This window comes from Phaethon aethereus (assembly GCF_964289735.1).
Source record: "Phaethon aethereus genome assembly, chromosome: 2".
NCBI classification, from domain to species: Eukaryota; Metazoa; Chordata; class Aves; order Phaethontiformes; family Phaethontidae; genus Phaethon; species Phaethon aethereus.
The window spans coordinates 15,011,056-15,029,103 of record NC_138582.1 but is presented as its reverse complement, the minus strand read 5'-3'; the positions used below and the strand labels follow the sequence as shown (position 1 = coordinate 15,029,103).

The 18,048-nt window shown below is 40.2% G+C and overlaps 1 protein-coding gene across 1 annotated transcript in view; it reads left to right on the top strand.

Annotated features, from left to right (window-relative positions):
- The window catches only part of COL14A1 (collagen type XIV alpha 1 chain), a gene marked incomplete at both ends in the record, with an annotated part of 124,761 nt that overhangs the window by 101,476 nt on the left and 5,237 nt on the right, over positions 1–18,048 (top strand). Inside the window, 5 exons of the mRNA XM_082015593.1 lie at positions 6,518–6,571; positions 7,519–7,590; positions 9,389–9,424; positions 9,850–9,916; positions 10,426–10,614. Coding sequence (XP_081871719.1) covers positions 6,518–6,571; positions 7,519–7,590; positions 9,389–9,424; positions 9,850–9,916; positions 10,426–10,614 — 418 coding nt within the window. The remainder of the gene's footprint in view (positions 1–6,517; positions 6,572–7,518; positions 7,591–9,388; positions 9,425–9,849; positions 9,917–10,425; positions 10,615–18,048) is intronic.

The following is an 18,048-nucleotide window of genomic DNA, read 5'->3' as shown; positions in this document are numbered from 1 at the left end:
CTCTTAATGTTTTAATTCAACAATTAGTCTGTAAACATTCTTTTTGTATTTCTGAACTTTTGCTTTTAGTCTCTAGTTTATTTGTTTCTTGGCTTTTAATAACTCATTAAAAAATAGAGCATATCCCCTGTCAGTTGTATGACTTCATACAAAGATCATTTTCATAATTAAATACTCTCATTATGAAAAAAGTGGGATGTAATAAAAATACCATGTGAAGGTTGAATCAGAGCAAAAAAATGTGTTGTCTGATAACAAAGCAAACTTCCTGAATATCCATTATAATATTTTTAAATCCATCTGGTAACTGGTTTAAATCTACATTTCAGAATCCACGCTAGTCCCCTCTCATCAGCTTCCAGTTATAAAAGAGTGTCATAAAAGATTTTATTAACTAGAAAATTGTTTCTTTTTATTTTATGGCTGGGGCTGTGGTTGTGTGGTGTTCTCACTTACTGTCCCATATTACAAATATTTCACAGAATTTCACAGAATCATTAAGGTTGGAAAAGACCTTTAAGATCTTTAAGACCTTTAAGTCCACCCATCAACCCAACACCACCATGCCCACTAAACCATATGCTAAATATGTACAAATGCTGTCAATATAGAAAGGTTTTATGAAAGAGAATAGATTGTGTTTCTCCACCAACTCTCCCAAGCATATCATGTTGCAGCATGCATCTTGAATTGCACATGCGGGAGAATCCAAACCGACGTCATGCTTCTGGTGGGTATGTAGACAGTAATTACTCTCTCTTGTGCTTTTGGCTCATCTCTTTCAGCCAAGAGTATAAAGTTTGGAAGCAGACTGAGACTGACCCTTGTTTAGACATGTAGGTAGAAGGGGGAGAAGTCTTCCCTTTCCCATATCTCCGAGGCTACTATCCAAGGTCAGGTCACAATTGCAATCCCTGTTCTTTCTTGGAAAGTGTTGGCTACCCGAGAGGACAGATCTACACAGCTGCAGCAAGAGAAGCCTAATATATCATCCTGAGCAGCAAGCATGCTCTGCTTGATGACACACTGTAAGGAGGGATCTTCATCGTTCTGACTCACAACTTTGTATCTCTTGTGCCCTTGACATTTTCACTGCTCACTGTCAGCTGGAGGTTTCCTCAGGGGTGTCTTCTCCTGGCTAAGCTTCTCCTTAGCAAAGAGGCAAGGTTCTTCCTTCACACGATAAAGTTCTGGAGGAAGCTTTGCTGTATGTGCTTCCCTGTATGTCTGATAGGGGTGGGACCACAGAGTTAAATTATGAAGTGATTGATTTCTCTTGCTCAGCTGCTGGAGCTAGGTTGGAGTCCAGAAGCATTGACCAATGCTACCTTATCCTACTTGACAGTGGTCTGCAGTAAGATACCTCTAACTGATAGAGTGGATGATTCAGTCTCTTAAACATTTCTTCAGTTTCTGATGGCTCCTATTGAGAGCAGAAGGGCAAAGAGACCAACTGTGAGACAGAAAGCCTGCATCTAGGCTAGTAAATTAGATATTGCCAGAACATGGTTTTGAGCATTGGCTAGTGACCTGTGCAGTCTAATGCTTATCATTCCTCTTGGCAGTGTTATGCTGGGCCAACTGCAACTTTTTCACAGCATGTGGTTCAGGGGATAGCATAGATCAGAAGCCATTTCCAGTAGGCCATTTAAATGCACGCTCTTTTAGTGGGATTTATAGAATCATAGAATTAAGGTTGGAAGGGACCTTCAGAGGTCATCTAGTCCAACACTCTGCTCAAAACAGGTCTGATCAGATCAGGTTGCTCAGGTCCATGTTAAGTTGAGTCTTGAACACCTCCAAGTATGAAGACTCCATGTCTCTGAGCAACCTGTGACAGTATTTATTTGACTGCCTTCGTTGTAACATTTTTTCCTAACATGCAATGATAATTTCCCCTGTTTCCACTTGTGTCTATTGCCTCTTGTCCTATCGATGTGCAGCTCTGAGAAGAGTCTGGTTACATCCTGTTTTCCTCTGGTCAGGTAGTTTAGACAGCAATGAGCTTGCCAAGCAGAGCAAACCCACTTCTTTCAACCTTTCTTCATGTGTCCTGTGCTCCAGCCCCTGACCAGCTTGGTGGCCCTCCGCTGGACCTGATCCAGTATGTCAGTCTTTCTTGTACTTGGGAGACCAAAACTGGACACAGCGCTCCAGAAGTACTCTTAAAAGCGCTCAACAGAGGTGAAGGAACACTACCTCGCTTCAGGAGCAGCTAAAATTGCTGACTGTGCTTCTACAGCCAGACTGTGGTTGGCTGCCTTTGCTGCAGCAGCGTGTTGATGACGCATGTTCAACCTGTTGTCCCCTAGGACCCCCCAGTTCTTTTCCACAAAGCCACAGAAATGCAGTTATGCATGTTAATATGAGCTGTGTCACATCTTTTTCTCTTAGGACTTGTTTAATTTACAAGTAAAGGTACAGTCAAAGGAACACGATACACAAGGAAAGGAGTATTATCTTCCAGAGATTAATCTTAATAGCACACTGCAAATACTGGAGGAGAAGTATGACAGATTAACAACAGATATGCCAAAAATGTATGTTTTACATTATGAAGAATTAATAGTAAAATAATTTTAGACTTACATCTAGCTTGTAGATGGCACTGGTAATTTCACAAGGAAGAGAAGAAATTCTAAGTCAGCATTACTGTGTGTTAAGACAGAGCTAGCTTATTTTGATTGAATTAAGGCTGTGTGTTCTAAGCAACACTTCAAAAAACCCCCCCCCATTTCTGCTCTTTTTCTGGGTCAGCTTTAATTTAGAATAGCTCATGTTGGTGTAAAATCGGTTGCAAGCTACACCTCAGATTTTAATACACTGTGATAGCATTTAGTAATATTTCTCTGATAGTCACAGCTAAAGAGTTTATAGTGAGGTCAGCAGCAGTCTCCACTGACTTCAGCAGACTTGAGATTTTACAGGGATTTGAGTGGTGCCTACGTTCTGTGATGCCATTTGCATTATGGCAAATAAAATCCGTGATAATAAATTCTGTTGCAGCTACACTGTTTCTCCATAACTGTTTTTCATGCCATTAGCAAAATATGTTGTGATTTAAGTTAACCTTCTAAAATAATACATATCTTGATTCTAAACCACCTTACATCTGAGGTCACACATCAAAATCTGTCCATGTTCTTGGACATGCAGCTCCATGGAGGAGATTGAGAGGCTCTGTACAGATTCATTCCTATGCTGGCTGTGACTGCATCAGAGACAAAGTGCTGTTGTGCTATGCAATTCCCTCAGTCATTCTGGAGCTCGTTAAGCAAAGAGGAGACTTCAATAAATGGGAGCGTGAATAACGTCTTCAGTGCTCTGAATACAACTTTGTGAATTCTCACAGTGCTCTATTTTCTTGTACATTACACAGACCAAAAATAATGTCAGAAAGAGCCAGAAGAAATACATTCCCAGTCTTCCTGCCAATTTCCTGGCACCTACTAATCTCCTCTGCCCACTACTCACAAGTTCAGAATGAGGGTCAAATCCATTCTGGCTATCGGATGGTGTAAGTAACATCATCTTCAAACTCTGTTGGCAGCACAAAAAACATTGGTCTTTCACCTGCATGGGAGAATTGGTATTGCCATACTCTTTCTTGAAACAAACTTCTCTTTGACTTCATTTATAAATAGCAATTTTCACATCTAACAAATAGTAGGAGGCGATTTTTTGTGGCCAAGTGATACAGACACAAGTGCCAAGAGAAATGAATCTTAGGAGAATAGATAGGAGATGATTCTTGAGCAGCCAAGAGTAAGAATATTGCTCAGAAGAAAGGAGAAATGAAATACATTCAAAAACGATGTAATTCTGATCATACTGTTAGTTCTACTCTTTGACTGGGATGGGAGAAGGGAGTGACATGCAGCATTATTTTTCTGTAGAAGTTTGTGTGAATCCACACTAGATCTTAGAAGTCAGTGGAAAGCTCTACAGTTCCCTCCTCCTAGTTAAATTAAGCCCTTAAAGGGTCCAACCAGTTTTCATCCTGCTTTAGAACTGATCAGAAATAAACACAGATTGTAAATCTTTGCTTTAAAAAGTGAAATACGCTTGTAAATATGAAGGTATTGCTCTTTTTGAAGGCCTTACTGTTACAAAAACAAGTCTAGTTTGCATTACCTTTTAGGGACTGTCATGTTTTTATAAAACTGTGAATAGTTATAATTGAATTTTTCAAAACCTTGATCAGAAGTAAATGCTTCTTCCAGAGGATACCAGAAACTCTATATTATGATTTTTAATGCAGTTCAAGGTTCCTTATACCATTCTCTGTTTCCTCTACAAACACTAGTTTTAAAGACTGAACACACTTTCCTTTGCAAATTTATTTAATTGAGCTAGGCTTGTAATCTTTTTCTCTCTATATGTCTTAAAACTACTGTGATAGAGACACTACTAGTATCTTTATTTCAGTGCCACTTAGCTGTTATGTTTGCTTTAGAGCTTGCTGCGATAGGGGAGCTGCTTTGGTCCTTGAAGCTTCAGGAATCACCTAGCTACACTGTGAAATAAGAAGGTATTTCCTTATCAGGACTAAGGACGCATAGATCATAGAATCATAGAATCTTTGGGTTGGAAGGCACCTTTAAAGGCCATCTAGTCCACCCCCGTGCAATGAGCAGGGACATCTTCAACTCAATCAGGTTGCTCTGAGCCCCGTTCAACCTGACCTGGAATGTTGCCAGAGATGGGGCATCTCCCACCTCTCTGGGCAACCTGGTCCACTGCTTCACCACCCTCATTTTCAAAAATTTCTTCCTTAGGTCTGGCCTCAATCCACCCCCTTTTAGTTTAAAACCATTACGCCTTGTCCTATTGCAATAGGCCCTGCTTAAAAAGTCTGTCCCCATCTTTTTTACAAGCCCCCTTGAAGTACTGGAAGGCTGCAATAAGGTCTCCTTGGAGCCTTCTCTTCTCCAGGCTGAACAACCCCAACTCTCTCAGCTTGTCCTCACAGCAGAGCTGTTCCATCCCTCTGATCACTGTTCTGGCTTCCTCTGGACCTGCTCCAACAGGTCCAGGTCTTTCCTGTGCTGAGGGCTCCAGAGCTGGATGCAGGACTCCAGGTGGGGACTCACCAGAGCAGAGGGGCAGAATCCCCTCCCTCGCCCTGCTGGCCACACTGCTTTGGATGCAGCCCAGGATCCAGTTGGCCTTCTGGGCTGTGAGCACCCATTGCCGGCTCATGTCCAGCTTTTTATCCCCCAGTACCCCAAAGTCCTTCTCAGCAGGGCTGCTGTCAATGCCTTCATCCCCCAGCCTGTGCTGATACCGGGGGTTGCCCTGACCCAGGTGCAGGACCCTGTGCTTGACCTGAAAAGATGACATAATATGAGTTGATGATGTGGCTTATTTTATCATGAAAACACCCTTCTGGTCAAATTTTAAAAAATCCTTTCCAGGTACATGGCAGATAATATTCCCCAACCAATTTTTTAATGCCATATGATAGTAGGTTTGAATCATAGTTTCCAAATTATGTAAAGCATAAAACTAATAGTTCATGCTATATTCACTGCTAAAATTGTGTTAGAAATAAAGTTTCAGAAAAATAATACAAAACGAAAAAGATACGAATTTTTTTTGTGAAGGTCTACGAGATACTGAGGCCTATAATGTTATTTACTGGTTTGTGTTCAGCATAAACACTTCCAAACCCTCCTTCCTCTACTCTCACCTCCATATTCTGGTCTTGAGCCACAGATAAGATCATATTTCTCCTTTTTAGGCTGTGTAGTAATTAAAATAGTAATTAAATAGACTTATCACCAAGCTGTTCAGAAACCTATGCTTTATAGCATCTGGATGCAAAATGTGCATATTGGTTAATTTGCAAGAATACTTAACAGTGTATTTTCTTCTGCATCTGGTCAGTCTTTTTTCTATGATTTGCTTGCTTTCCAGTTTCCAAGTTATCTTTAGTTTTTGGCTCTCATTTCTGGAAGCTCTGAGGCACGTTCATAATGTAAACCACATGAGCATTCCTGCTGCTTCCTGAATCAGCACCTCGGTGATAGCTAGTACATATGTACGGTATTGCTGGGCAGAGAGATAGACTCTCCGCTGCCATCTTTCAGCACTTCATCAGTGGGACTGTGAAGAGTTGCAACCAGTGAGAACTGGAGATGTAGAAGTGTGACCCGTCTTGTGGCAGAGAAGTTTGACGGCAAATGCTCTCATTTACCTCACTACAGGAGCGTTGTAAGTGAAATTTACTCAGAGTAATTGCCAGTACAAAGAGTTTTGCATCGCTGCTTCTTCAAAGGTATTGTGAGACTAGTTGGATTTTTAAGAAATACCAGTTATGCTATAGCTTCTTTTCAGAAATAAACCCTCCCCAGGGCAAAGAATGGAATTTTATTCTAAAAAAGCACTACTACCCGTTCTTAATTTAAGAAAAAACAAAGGAAAAATAAAACCTGAAGTCTTCTAGATGAAATGGAACAGATTCACGAAGTACATATAAAAAGCCAATAAAATTGCTTATATTTCTCTTTCGTAGGGCCTTCCTGGCAAAGATGGACCCACGGGGCCACAAGGACCTCCTGGCCCAACGGTGAGTATTGCCCGTGGAATTCATTACTGTAAAAAGCAGCAGGTTTTTGAGGGGTTGTAGATCACTTATCTAGGCTTCACTGGATAGACCAAGGCCAAGGGTTCTCCTTGGAAGTTAAAATTCTCATGACACATAGGGTTGGCAGACAGCTGCTCGTCCAGTGTAATCTCTTTCCATTCTTAATTAGCTCAAGAAAAAATGTGTCCCTTCGGGAGGGGAGTCAGTTGTTCTATCAGTAGATAGATAACTGGCTCTTAGTCAAGTAACTATACTATATAAAGGGAATTGGTGCTCTTAATATTTGAAACAAGACCTTCTTTTTGTAAGACATTCAAATTAGGTTTGTTAGTTAAAGTGAATTGCCAAGTTTTGCTTGGTCTGGAGGCTGGAGGTGAGTGCAGGTATTCGGATGCACTCACAGAGTAATCAAGACAGACAGCAGAGGCCACGTTCAGCCTTCAAAGTGAGACATATGTTGCCTCCAGAATCTGTCTCATCCTTCTCAGCTAGGGCAGTTAGGCAAGGTTAGTGCCTTCTTGATAGATTTAAGAAGTTAGGTGAAACTGCTGATGATACTGAGTGTTATCCGGGGGTTCTTTATTATTATCCATCCTGTTCTTTTTACAAAGGATTTTTTGAGTCATCACCCCTGAACATGGTAGTAACATCACAGGATTTAGCCTTCTGGTTCAGCAAGCCGTGCCTGTTTCAGCAAGGAAGCAACACAAGTCCATCTTTCTCGAGTGCTTTTCTCAGAGCTGTGCTTCCGGTGCTGTTTTTCCTGCAACATGCGCTTCTTAGTCCTCTCTCCCAGCACGTCTGGTTTCTGACTGGCAGAACTGTCTGCTTTGTGCACTTCTTCTCCATCACAGTTATTTCCCTTATCAGGATTCATGGATGTTGATTATCATCACCACTAAATATTTTCTTTCTCTTTTTACATGTAGGGGATACCTGGTGCTCCAGGTGTTCCAGGTATTACTGGAAGCCAAGGGCCACAAGGTGACGTTGGAGCTCCTGTGAGTAAATTTAATTAATATTGCTATATTTGCTGTTGTGCATTAATTGGCTTCTGATCCTGGCTTCCCTGTTTTACAGAACTCCTCAATATTTATAGCTTATGATCTGTTTGCAGTTAGTGCTTAAGAAAAACATATTGGTCATTGTTCATTCTTCATAATTGAATTTATTTGCTGTTCTTGCATGCAATGTTTGGAATATAGGGATTAGAGAGTCAAAACACAAGACTAAATCACAGAAGTTAAAAACATAACAGTATGTGAATTTGTAGTCTGTGTGTAATTACTTTCTCTGTTTTTTCCTTTGCGCTTCAAGCCACTCTCAGGAAATTAAAGTATGCCATTTATTAACCTAAATATTTCCAAAATATTATTCTGATTTTTAAACTGTGAAAATATTGCATAAATAAAAAACTGGCTTTCATGGTTACTCTGGATTTACATCAGGGCAACTGACTAATGATCAGGGCTTTTTCTAGAATGTTGTCATACATTTGACCATCAGTTTCACTGGGCAGAAAATTACACCCTCTATACTGAAACTAAGTATTAGGAACCTCTAATACTAAGTTTGTCTTTCAGTTGTTATTTTCTTTATTATAAAAAAAGCAGTTTAACCAGAAGAAAGGAATAAAACTATAAAATGAGTGTGTAAATTACATAGAGGAGAAGATTTATAGTGGATCTCCTTTTCTCTGTAACAGTTCAGATAACATTGTGTATTCACATGTTATCATTTGACCACTTAGTTAGTTATAAAGCCTGCTCAATTTTTTTCCAGTGAATGTTCTATTTAATTTTTAAAGGCATCAGAATATGACAGTGTGTGCTTCTGACTCAATTTATAGAATAGAATTCAGTTTGCTTTGCAGAATTAGTCCAATGCAAGCATTTTTATTTGGCTAAGTGGAAGCAAAATGGCTGATAATATGTAAGCAAAGATGATAACCTAATGCCCTAACTTCTGCATAGTTTCTAAGTGTGATCATGAAATCTACTAAGGAGATTTGATGAGCTATGGAACTTATTACTATCAATGTATAACATGCTGACTATTCAGTTCCTGTCCAAACACATGTTCCAGATATTGAACTAAATTTCCTAGAGTATAGATATTCCTGTGAGTCATGTAAGACCTCTGCTGTGAATGTTTAGACTCTAGAAGTTCTGAAAAAAACAGCTAGGCGGGTGAAAAATTACTGAGTTTCAATAACTGTCTTTCCCAAAAGGCAGAAAAGAGGGTAGAAATAATCTTGCTTCTTTCCCAGGATAGAATAAGCTGTGCTTTAACCATGCATCAGTCAGCTGGTTACCTGACTGGTGCAGATCTTTCCCCGCTTCAGGAGTTCCTGAGAGATGTCTAGAGAAGCCCAAAAACCTCCACTGGTGAAGTTGTAACTGCCCCAGATGACTTATCCCTAGTGGATGCAGAGTCTTGGTGCAGCAAATGCTACAAATTTCAGACTGATAGTTTGTCTCACATCAGCCTTGTCTTCTTCAGTGATAATTAGACCCATTTCAGTCCTCTGAAATGACCTGTGGCCTGCCCTTGCTGCCATTTTAAACAAGAGAATTGACAAACCCCTGAGAAAGTCATTGTCTCCATGTAATTGCCAAAATACTGAAATGAAAACAGTATATTTGTTATTGTCACATAGCCTCCTGAAACCTTGTTCCTTGTCTGTTTTTTTTTTTTTTTCCTTTTACTGTGATGTTGAAAGGGAGACAAATGTTTAGGGGTTAAAAATTTCAAGATAGAACAAAATGAGATACAATTTTGTAATGAATCTTTCCATAGGGTCCTCCTGGAGCTAAGGGTGAAAGGGGTGAGCGGGTAAGTCTATGTTCATGTTAGCCATCATTTTTTTCCAATCTGGCCTTCTGTCTCATAAAAAAGCTTTCTCTGACAATTAATGTTTCTCTGTGTTTACAGGCACAATAGTTTTCTCTGTGCAATCAGGCAAACTTTCCTTCTTTTCCAGACATTGTCTTATATATAGCTACATTAATGTTTTGAAGGTGAGAAGTATGTGGCATTAAGCATGTCCCTAAATCTCACATTAGGGTTATCTTCTCAGACCTCTGCTGCCTAAAAACAGTAATGGGAACCAGGGAAATCCCAAAACTTCTGTGGCTTTTTTCTCATCTATGAGGATATAATCTCCCAGGGATAATAAATGTCTTTCATTGCTCTAAGCCTTTTCAAGGCAGAAATTATGCAAAAAATTGCGTTATGACATTGCTGCTGTTGTTATCCAGGGTGATCTCCAGTCCCAAGCAATGGTGCGTGCTGTTGCTCGGCAAGTGTGTGAACAACTCATCCAGGGTAAGTACACTGATAGTTTGTATGCTTCTATCTCTAAAATTGATCTTTTCCTGCCAATAATTACTTACAAATATGATGCGTTTTAGTGCATCCAAGGGGATCTGTTAATTTTAGGCTGGACGGTCAGGATTTATGTTCCAGCTATATTTATGTTCAAATGGATTTATGTCCAAGTAGAGCCGATTAGCATCAGGTATCTAAAAAAAAGCCTGAATTGTCTCCGAACTATTGTAGTATACAGAAGCTTCTGCTGTGACAATTTTAAATTTTTATAGATAGAAAATACAAAAATAACCCAAAACATCAAAGTAAGGAAATAAAAAACTACACAATAGTTCTTTCCCTTTTCACAGTATTCCCTAAACCACTGTTTCTCCACTAACACATCTTCATATTATCAAAGCATGACAGACCACAGCCCTGAGGAGGACCTGCCAGTGCTCTGTTCAAATTTACCTGAACCAGATTCTCCCCTGCAACTTGAAAATGATGACATTTTTTCCTGACAGGTCATATGGCAAGATATAACTCAATTCTGAACCAGATTCCAAGCCAGTCTGTCTCAACACGAACCATCGCAGGACCTCCTGGTGAGCCGGGTCGGCCAGGGGCTCCAGGGCCACAGGGTGAACAAGGATCACCAGGCATGCAAGGGTTTCCAGGAAGCCCTGGTCAACCAGGAAGACCAGGAGAAAGAGGTAGGCTTTGTACTTCACATATACAAAAATATACATCCTTTTCCTGTATTCTGATGGCTTTTGTCTCCTGTCTAAGTGTGAGAATAACAGTTTTCTCACTAGGTGGTTGGTGAGCTCAACACAGACCATAATGAAAGTTCTGGTAGGTATTCATGAAGGTAATGCAGGCTTTGCTGAGTGTGATTTGGCAGGATCAGACAGAGGTTTAATGCCTAAACTGCTGAAGATTGGTGGCATCTAATTGGGCACATCCCATCACATCGTGCTTTCATCTTAGTAGGACTCTGAAGTGAGCTGGAGCTCTAAGGAATTTTTGAAGCAAAGGAATTTTTGAAGAAAGTCAGCTGCAAAACAGAGAGGTCCATGCTGGGGAAAGATTGAGCTTTTCTGCTTAACTTAATATGCGGCAGTCTGAATATCTCTTAAGTTACAATCATTTGAAAGGAGCAACATTGATAAGAAAAGGGAAAAAATCCTATTTTATGAGAGGTTGAGAGAATCAAGGAAGAGTCTTGCTACTGCCTGCTCCAGCTGAGCAGAGACCAGACACTGCCCAGAAAAAAGGAAGAATGGGCGTGGGAGGCAAGTAGGAAAGAAAATTGGACGAGACAGCAAGTGAGGAACTGACTTTAAAAGTGGTGAGCTGGAGAGACTGAATGCAGATTTCAGGGTACTTGCTTCCATACTAACAGTAGCCTATTTTAAATGGCTTCCCAGGAAGGGACTTTTTAAGCATACAAAATATTTTGCTGGAGCTTCAGGAATGGAGGAACCAAAATGCTAGTCTATGAAAAGGGAAACCTGTCTGGCATTTAGCATGTATTTTCCATTGTATTTGTTCTGCTGAGGCCCAGACCCACATGTAGTACTACTGTGAAATCACAGAGTGATTAGATATAGTCATTTAAATGAAACATGATGTGAGTTAACCCACTGCTGATAATATTAATATCTGGGAAGCAGCATTGGCAACAGAGTGAGTACAGAAAGGGTAAAAACACATTTAAAATGTATATTACTCTTTTCTTCTTTATACAGATAACTGATGTTAGAAGGGACTGGCAGGTAGTGCTTGTGGGGAGTTTCATACTTGGTAGAAAGCAAGCTCTTACCAAGCACACTTCCAGTCAACCAGAGCTCTCTGCAGACTTTCATAAAATGCGATGCCAAATGTTGGGAGTGTTTTACAGTAACTATAGCTTAAAATGAGATTGTCTTAAGAATCAAGAATCCGATTGTCTTAAGAATCAAGAATCCATGTGTAAACTTAAAAACAAAATAATTGGCTAGCTTATCTGGAGTGAAAATGGATTTTAGGACATACACATGACTGGAGCCTTGCACAGAATGTGGAAGGAAGAGGAAGGTGCTCATTCAGAAACTAGGTAAAAATTTATTAGTCCTTGAGGACTTAATTTCTTCAGAAGCAACTGAAATTTTAGACTGATGTGTGCTTGAAGTAGTATCAGTTTATTTAGCAGAAAGATACATTTTCAGTTGTACAGACCCTTGGGATATTTCGGAATCCATTTCTAAGGAATTGCTGTAAGCTAACCCCAAAATGCATCACTGAAAAGTAAAAATTATATTTACCAGCTTCTCATGCTTGTGGAGGTTGATTGGAAGTTTTTTGTGCATTCCCAGTTCTCACTTGATTCCTAACTACATATCATACGTGAAGTAGCAGACTAAAACTGCTCTGCTTCTGGATGGAAGGGTTTTTAGTTTCCAGTGACTACAGAGGAGGATAAATGGACTCAGACCCCATCCCTTGCTGTGTTCTGAAGCATTGTTTGTATTTAATTTATTCAGCAAGTCACAGTGTATAGTCCTGTACTGAAGAACAAGTCACAATGTGTTTCTTTTCACTGATGTTGTCAGCATTTTGGTTGTATATGAAGTCAATTTAATGTTCAAAACCAGTGCCAGATTAGCAACTCTGAAAAGTCAGCCTCCACCTTTAAGGACAGAAAATGCACTGCAACAGCACCAGCAGTGTCCATAGAGTGTACTAAAAAGTAGAAGACACCAGAAGGGAAAAATTGACCTGGTTGTTTATCTAGTAATGTTGCTTTTTTCCCCTCAAACTATTGAGATTGCTGCAACAACGTGTTACTGGCTCTGAGCTGAGTGGCAAGGTGCTGGTAGAGTGGGAAAAGAAAAGGTGGGGGGATGCTAGATATTTCCTCCCACTCGCCTCTCCTGCCCATTCAATCCCTTCCCAGTGAGAAGGGGGAACTGCTGAAAGCAGCGTGTGGAACTGGTTCGAAATCCTGCAGCAGAGAGCGTTTTGCTGGAAAATGTCGGCAGTGAGAAATCTTGACATCAGTGAACGTCTCTGCTAACTTGCCTGGCTTTTTTCCCTTGTTTACCTTGTCACTCTGCCAAGCATTAATCAGATGTTTTGGAAGGAGGCTTGGACTGAGACAGTGTCCTGGAGTTTTGCTAGAAACCTCCTCTTGATGAACTCCTCGGTCCAGGGTGTCCCATTCCTGGATGTATTCTCTCACTAGTAACACACTGAGCTGGTTCTTCCAAGACAGACCCACCTCACTGAGAACAGATAAATCATTCTCTTGACAGATTCAGTTCTCGGTGTTTGTTGCCAGCTGAGATCTGTTTTTTCCAGTGTAGATATAAATGAATGGATTAGGATCACGCTAAGACATTTGTTATTTAGTTTTCCTAGTTGATTATTGTTTTAGCTGTAAACTGGGGCGTCTTATCTGTTGTATTTTTCTAATGATGTGAAAAGAAACATCTCTGGCAATCTCAATATTTGTTAGCAATATTAACGTTTTATTGGTGCCCCAACAGGCCATTTGAATTGGACTGGTGATTTAAGGATTAAGGAGACCACACTGTGTTATCAGTCCCCTATAGTACATAATTCCAGATAAATTACTAGAATTTTGCTCTCACACATATTTGCATAAAAATAAGAGTTTGGAAGAAAACAAACCCAAACACTGACTATTCACAGAACTCATTTATTTTAACTAGTTCACAGCACTGGTTTCTATTTTTATATCAGCTAGTTCGAACATCTTTTGTTTTGATTTTAAATTTATGAACTGGGACTTAAATAACTAGTGTCTAGCTTTTGAGTGCTCAGGAAGTAGTTGGACTTCTGCAAAACAATATAAAAAAGCAAAGATTCAGTGTGGTTTTTTTCTTCTTTTTCAGTTATTTTTATAATACATGGGTAGCTTTCTCAACTTCGAGGAAACGTGTAAAAGCTGTAGTAAAAATTGCTCTGAAGCACTGCTAGCTTTCAGATGCTGTGAAAGTGCAGTTATTCTTCTACTACTGGGTGGACTAGTGCTCTTATGAGGTGTTCTGAAGTGATGCACAAAACTTATGGCTACTCACTCCATCCCACTATGATTAAAATACAATAAATACCTAAGCTGTCACAGAGAAAGTCACTATTTTCAAGTGCAGCTTCATCCATATTTGCTTCCTGGCTTCATATGAAAGAGTTAGTTAAACATGTGTTATCAAAAGCCACATGTTTACAGCTCTGATGGCAAAATTCCAATGGAATTAAAGGGAATTTTCGCCAGTTGAGTCAATTAAGTATTTTTATTTCCAATTTTAACTTCATCTGGATAAAAAAAAAATCACCCTGTGTTATTATACATTATGGTTACAACTGAACATCTTTGAAAGATGACGTTTTTGGTAGCAGTTTAATTTTTCTTAATTGCAATATGCAAGTCTCCTCAAAGGACAGCATTATTTTAAAAACAAAAATAGATAAGCAATACCTAAGATTTTCTTTTGTACAGAAACCATGGACATCTAATTTTCTTTGCTAGAGAATGTTTTCATAATCTTGGTTTTGTTTTTAATAACTCATGCTATCAGAGGTATCTTTAGCATAGTGTTGGAAATAATTGATTTCAGTTGCTTGTGATCTCCATGGGGCTGAAACCAAGCCATTGCTTACTTTGGATGAGGACAAGACATAAAAATTGGTTAGCGTGAAGGAGGAGAGACAGTTTGATGGTATTGCTGAAGTATGTCCAGAGCACAAATATGAGAACAGTTGCTAGAATTTGAAGCCACTCTAACTCAAATGACAAATTTTGATACACACTTTTATCCCTGAGAGTGATTAACCATTGCAGTAACTTACATGGAGAGTGATGTCTTGTCTGGTTGACTTTCTGTAAGCCATGCTCTAATGAAATGCAAAGATGACCTTGAGAGAAAGCGAAATGGGTGAATTTTGAATGTTCTGTCATTTATAGGAGGGAGCCATTAACTACGAACAAGGGGTCTATGGATCTGTTAGCTTACTTTCATTAAAGAGCTTTGGTGGAAGGGCCGTTAGGAAGCCCATGGAGTGCTTGATTTTAACTCATGCAAGTTTTGCCTTGGGAGTAGGGTTTTCTTCCTTCAGTGTTTATGTTCTCTTTCACTTGGGTAAACTTTACTGGAAATTAGACTAAAAGAAACCTGAGGCAAACTTGTATCTTGGCCTTCAGTATGTTTGCTTTAGGAACTTGATATCCATGTGATTTCAAAGAAGGTTAGCCCTGTGCAAGAGCTTCATAACTTGTTCCAGAATGAACATTTTATTCTTAGCCTGAGTAGATTTGTTCCATATTTATTGTTTCTTACTGCAGCATATTCTGTGAACATCACGTACGGGTGTATGTTCTTGTGTGTGCAAAACATAATAATTGAGTGCATGGAAGGCTGTGATTTGAAAACATTGTGGCCATTGTCTTTGAAGTCATTATGTAATGTTATTGTACAGTAGGATAAGCAATGGTCTGTCACGGGCCAGTCTTCTTATGATCAACGTGATCCACACATACAGACTTTGCCTTTTGCAAATGGCAAGCGTTTCCTTACAGGGTGTGTGTGGTAAGAGACAATTTAGATGAATTTACCTTGTTAAAAGGTCTGCAGCAGAAGTAGGAGTGTCTCCATGTGTTTGAAGCAAGCCAGGGTTAAGTGAATTTTAGGTATCTAGAAACTGCATTTGGAATGCAGGACATGAGGTTTACCTGAGAAATTTGTCTTTAAAATGGGTGGAATTCAGTTGTTGATCACAGATGATGTGTTTTTTTGGCAGGTTCCCCCGGGAATATAAATGTAGATGAGAGTGTGTATCTTCCACCTAGGAGTGCTTCCTACATACACTGTGCAATGCGCTCGTTCCTCAATGGTTCTGGACAGCACTTCTGACTGCAGCTGCAATCTCTGCTAACCAAATGCTGGATTGCAAACAGGAGGTCCATACTGGATTTGGAAGACAGTCTTTGAGAGCATGAAGCCCATGTATAACATTGCTAAGAAACCCAGAAGAAAAGATGTTAGCAAGTTTCAGGATGCCAGAGTAATTTAAACACTTGAGGCCAATTGACCTTCAGTGAGATTTAGGAGCTAGGGCTATGGATATAAAATTCCTGAAACTTACCTTGTGGACACTTTATAATCTAAAATTGTAAAACAGTCTGAACAAGACCAATAGGTACCTCGTGCAACCACGAGGTAAGGTAGGTGTACTGCACTATGTTAATATACAGCAGTCAGAAAGAAATTCGCCCTGCTGCTGTTCTGAGACCACCAAAGGGGTTGTACTAACGGTGCTGAGCCCTTCCTTAGCAACAAGGTTGTATTAGCTCAAGGCTACAGCTTCAACAACCTGGTCACATTGCTTTTAGTAATCTTGTAGTTTGGCTAGAAGTTGCTCATTATCTACCCTCAAAAGGCTAGTAGGAACTAATTTAGTTGTAAGAGAAAGCAGTTGTTTACACACAAGATAGAAAATAGGAAGATTAGATGTGAACGAGGCTTGATAGAAGAGATGGCGGTGCTAGTTCCTCTCCAGCTTTTCTCCAGTGGATAAATGGTTAGAGCATAATTTCAGGAAATTTGAAGCTGTATTCCTTTCCTACCTACCACCACCACTGGGAGAAGGTCTTGTGGTCCAGTTTGATTAATATATTCCTTTGTGTTTTGGATATTAGATCTTGGAATAAGGTCTGAAACAAGGTTTGCCTCTCCCTGATAAGTTTTTGAGCAGTTAGGCTAGAGAGCCATTCTTAATCTTTTTGGCCTAGTGCATTCCTGTACTCCGCACTGGTGAGGCTGCAACTCCAATCCTGTGTTCAGTTTTGGTAACACTACAAGAAGGACACTGAGTTGCTGGAGTGTGTCCAGAGAAGGGCAAAGAAGCTGGTGAGGGATCTGGAGCACAAGTCTTATGAGGAGCAGCTGAGGGAACTGGGGTTTTTCAGTCTGGAGAAGAGGAGGCTGAAGGGAGACCTTATCGCTCTCTACAACTACCTGAAAGGTGACGAGGTGGGTGTTGGTCTCTTCTCCCAAGTAACAAGCAGTAGGACGAGAGGAAATGGCCTCGAGTTGCACTAGGGGAGGTTTAGATTGGATATTAGGATTCTTCCCTGAGAGAGTGGTCAAACATTGGAACAGGCTGCTCAGGGAAGTGGTGGAGTCACCATCCCTGGAGGTATTTAAAAGGCTTGTAAACATGGTGCTTAGGGATGTGGTTTAGTGGTGGACTTGGCAGTGCTACGTTAACAGTTGGATGTGATGATCTTAAAGGTCTTTTCCAACCTAAGTGATTCTATGATTCTATCCTGAGGTGGTAGACCGAGCCACTGAGTAGGAGAGAACGTAGTCATGTATCCAAGCAACATCATCAGGATTGGCTATGCTTGAACATCTGAGATTTCTGGATTTCAGCTATATGCCGTCATCTAAAAATCTGCAGAGCCTGCATGTGTGATGGGTCTTAGCATAGGAGACATGGGTCTCAGCATGGCAGAGCCACTCTGTGCTGCTGTCTGTGCTGTGGAATGAGCTCTGGACTTCTCCAGGGGACTCAAATACGTTGGAAAATGGAAGGGCACTATAGAAGGGGAGAGGAAACCTCTGAAACTATTGACCACAGCCTCATGAAACCCTACTGGCCTCTTACCCAGACTAGGGCTTATAAAAACTAGTGGGATCATGACACTGATATAATTTACATCTTTCAGCGTGCATGTCTACTTATTTCTCTAGATAGGTAGAGAGGTGAAATGTGTGCCCTGGTGAGTAAGCTCTGGGAGCTTTTCCTAGAGGGGTACATTTGTGGCATACCTCCCTTCATTTCTTCTTTATTTAATTGTGACCACCTTAGCACTCCGGCTTCTGTAACCTATCCTAAATTCCTAGCTCTTTTCAGGTACTCGAGAGTCAATGTAGGTAGTTAAACATGTTGTGCGCATCAGACTTGGCTTCATTCTGCTGCCAGGCCTAAATGCCCTTTGAAAAGCTAGCTTTGTGGCAGCTCTGTAGGTTTTGAGACTTGTGGTTACAGATAATTTTGTGAATTTCACCTAAGATTTTAAATAGTGGAGGAGGTACTCACTTGCCTTTGAGTGTCATAGTAAGCACAGGTGGGAGTATTAA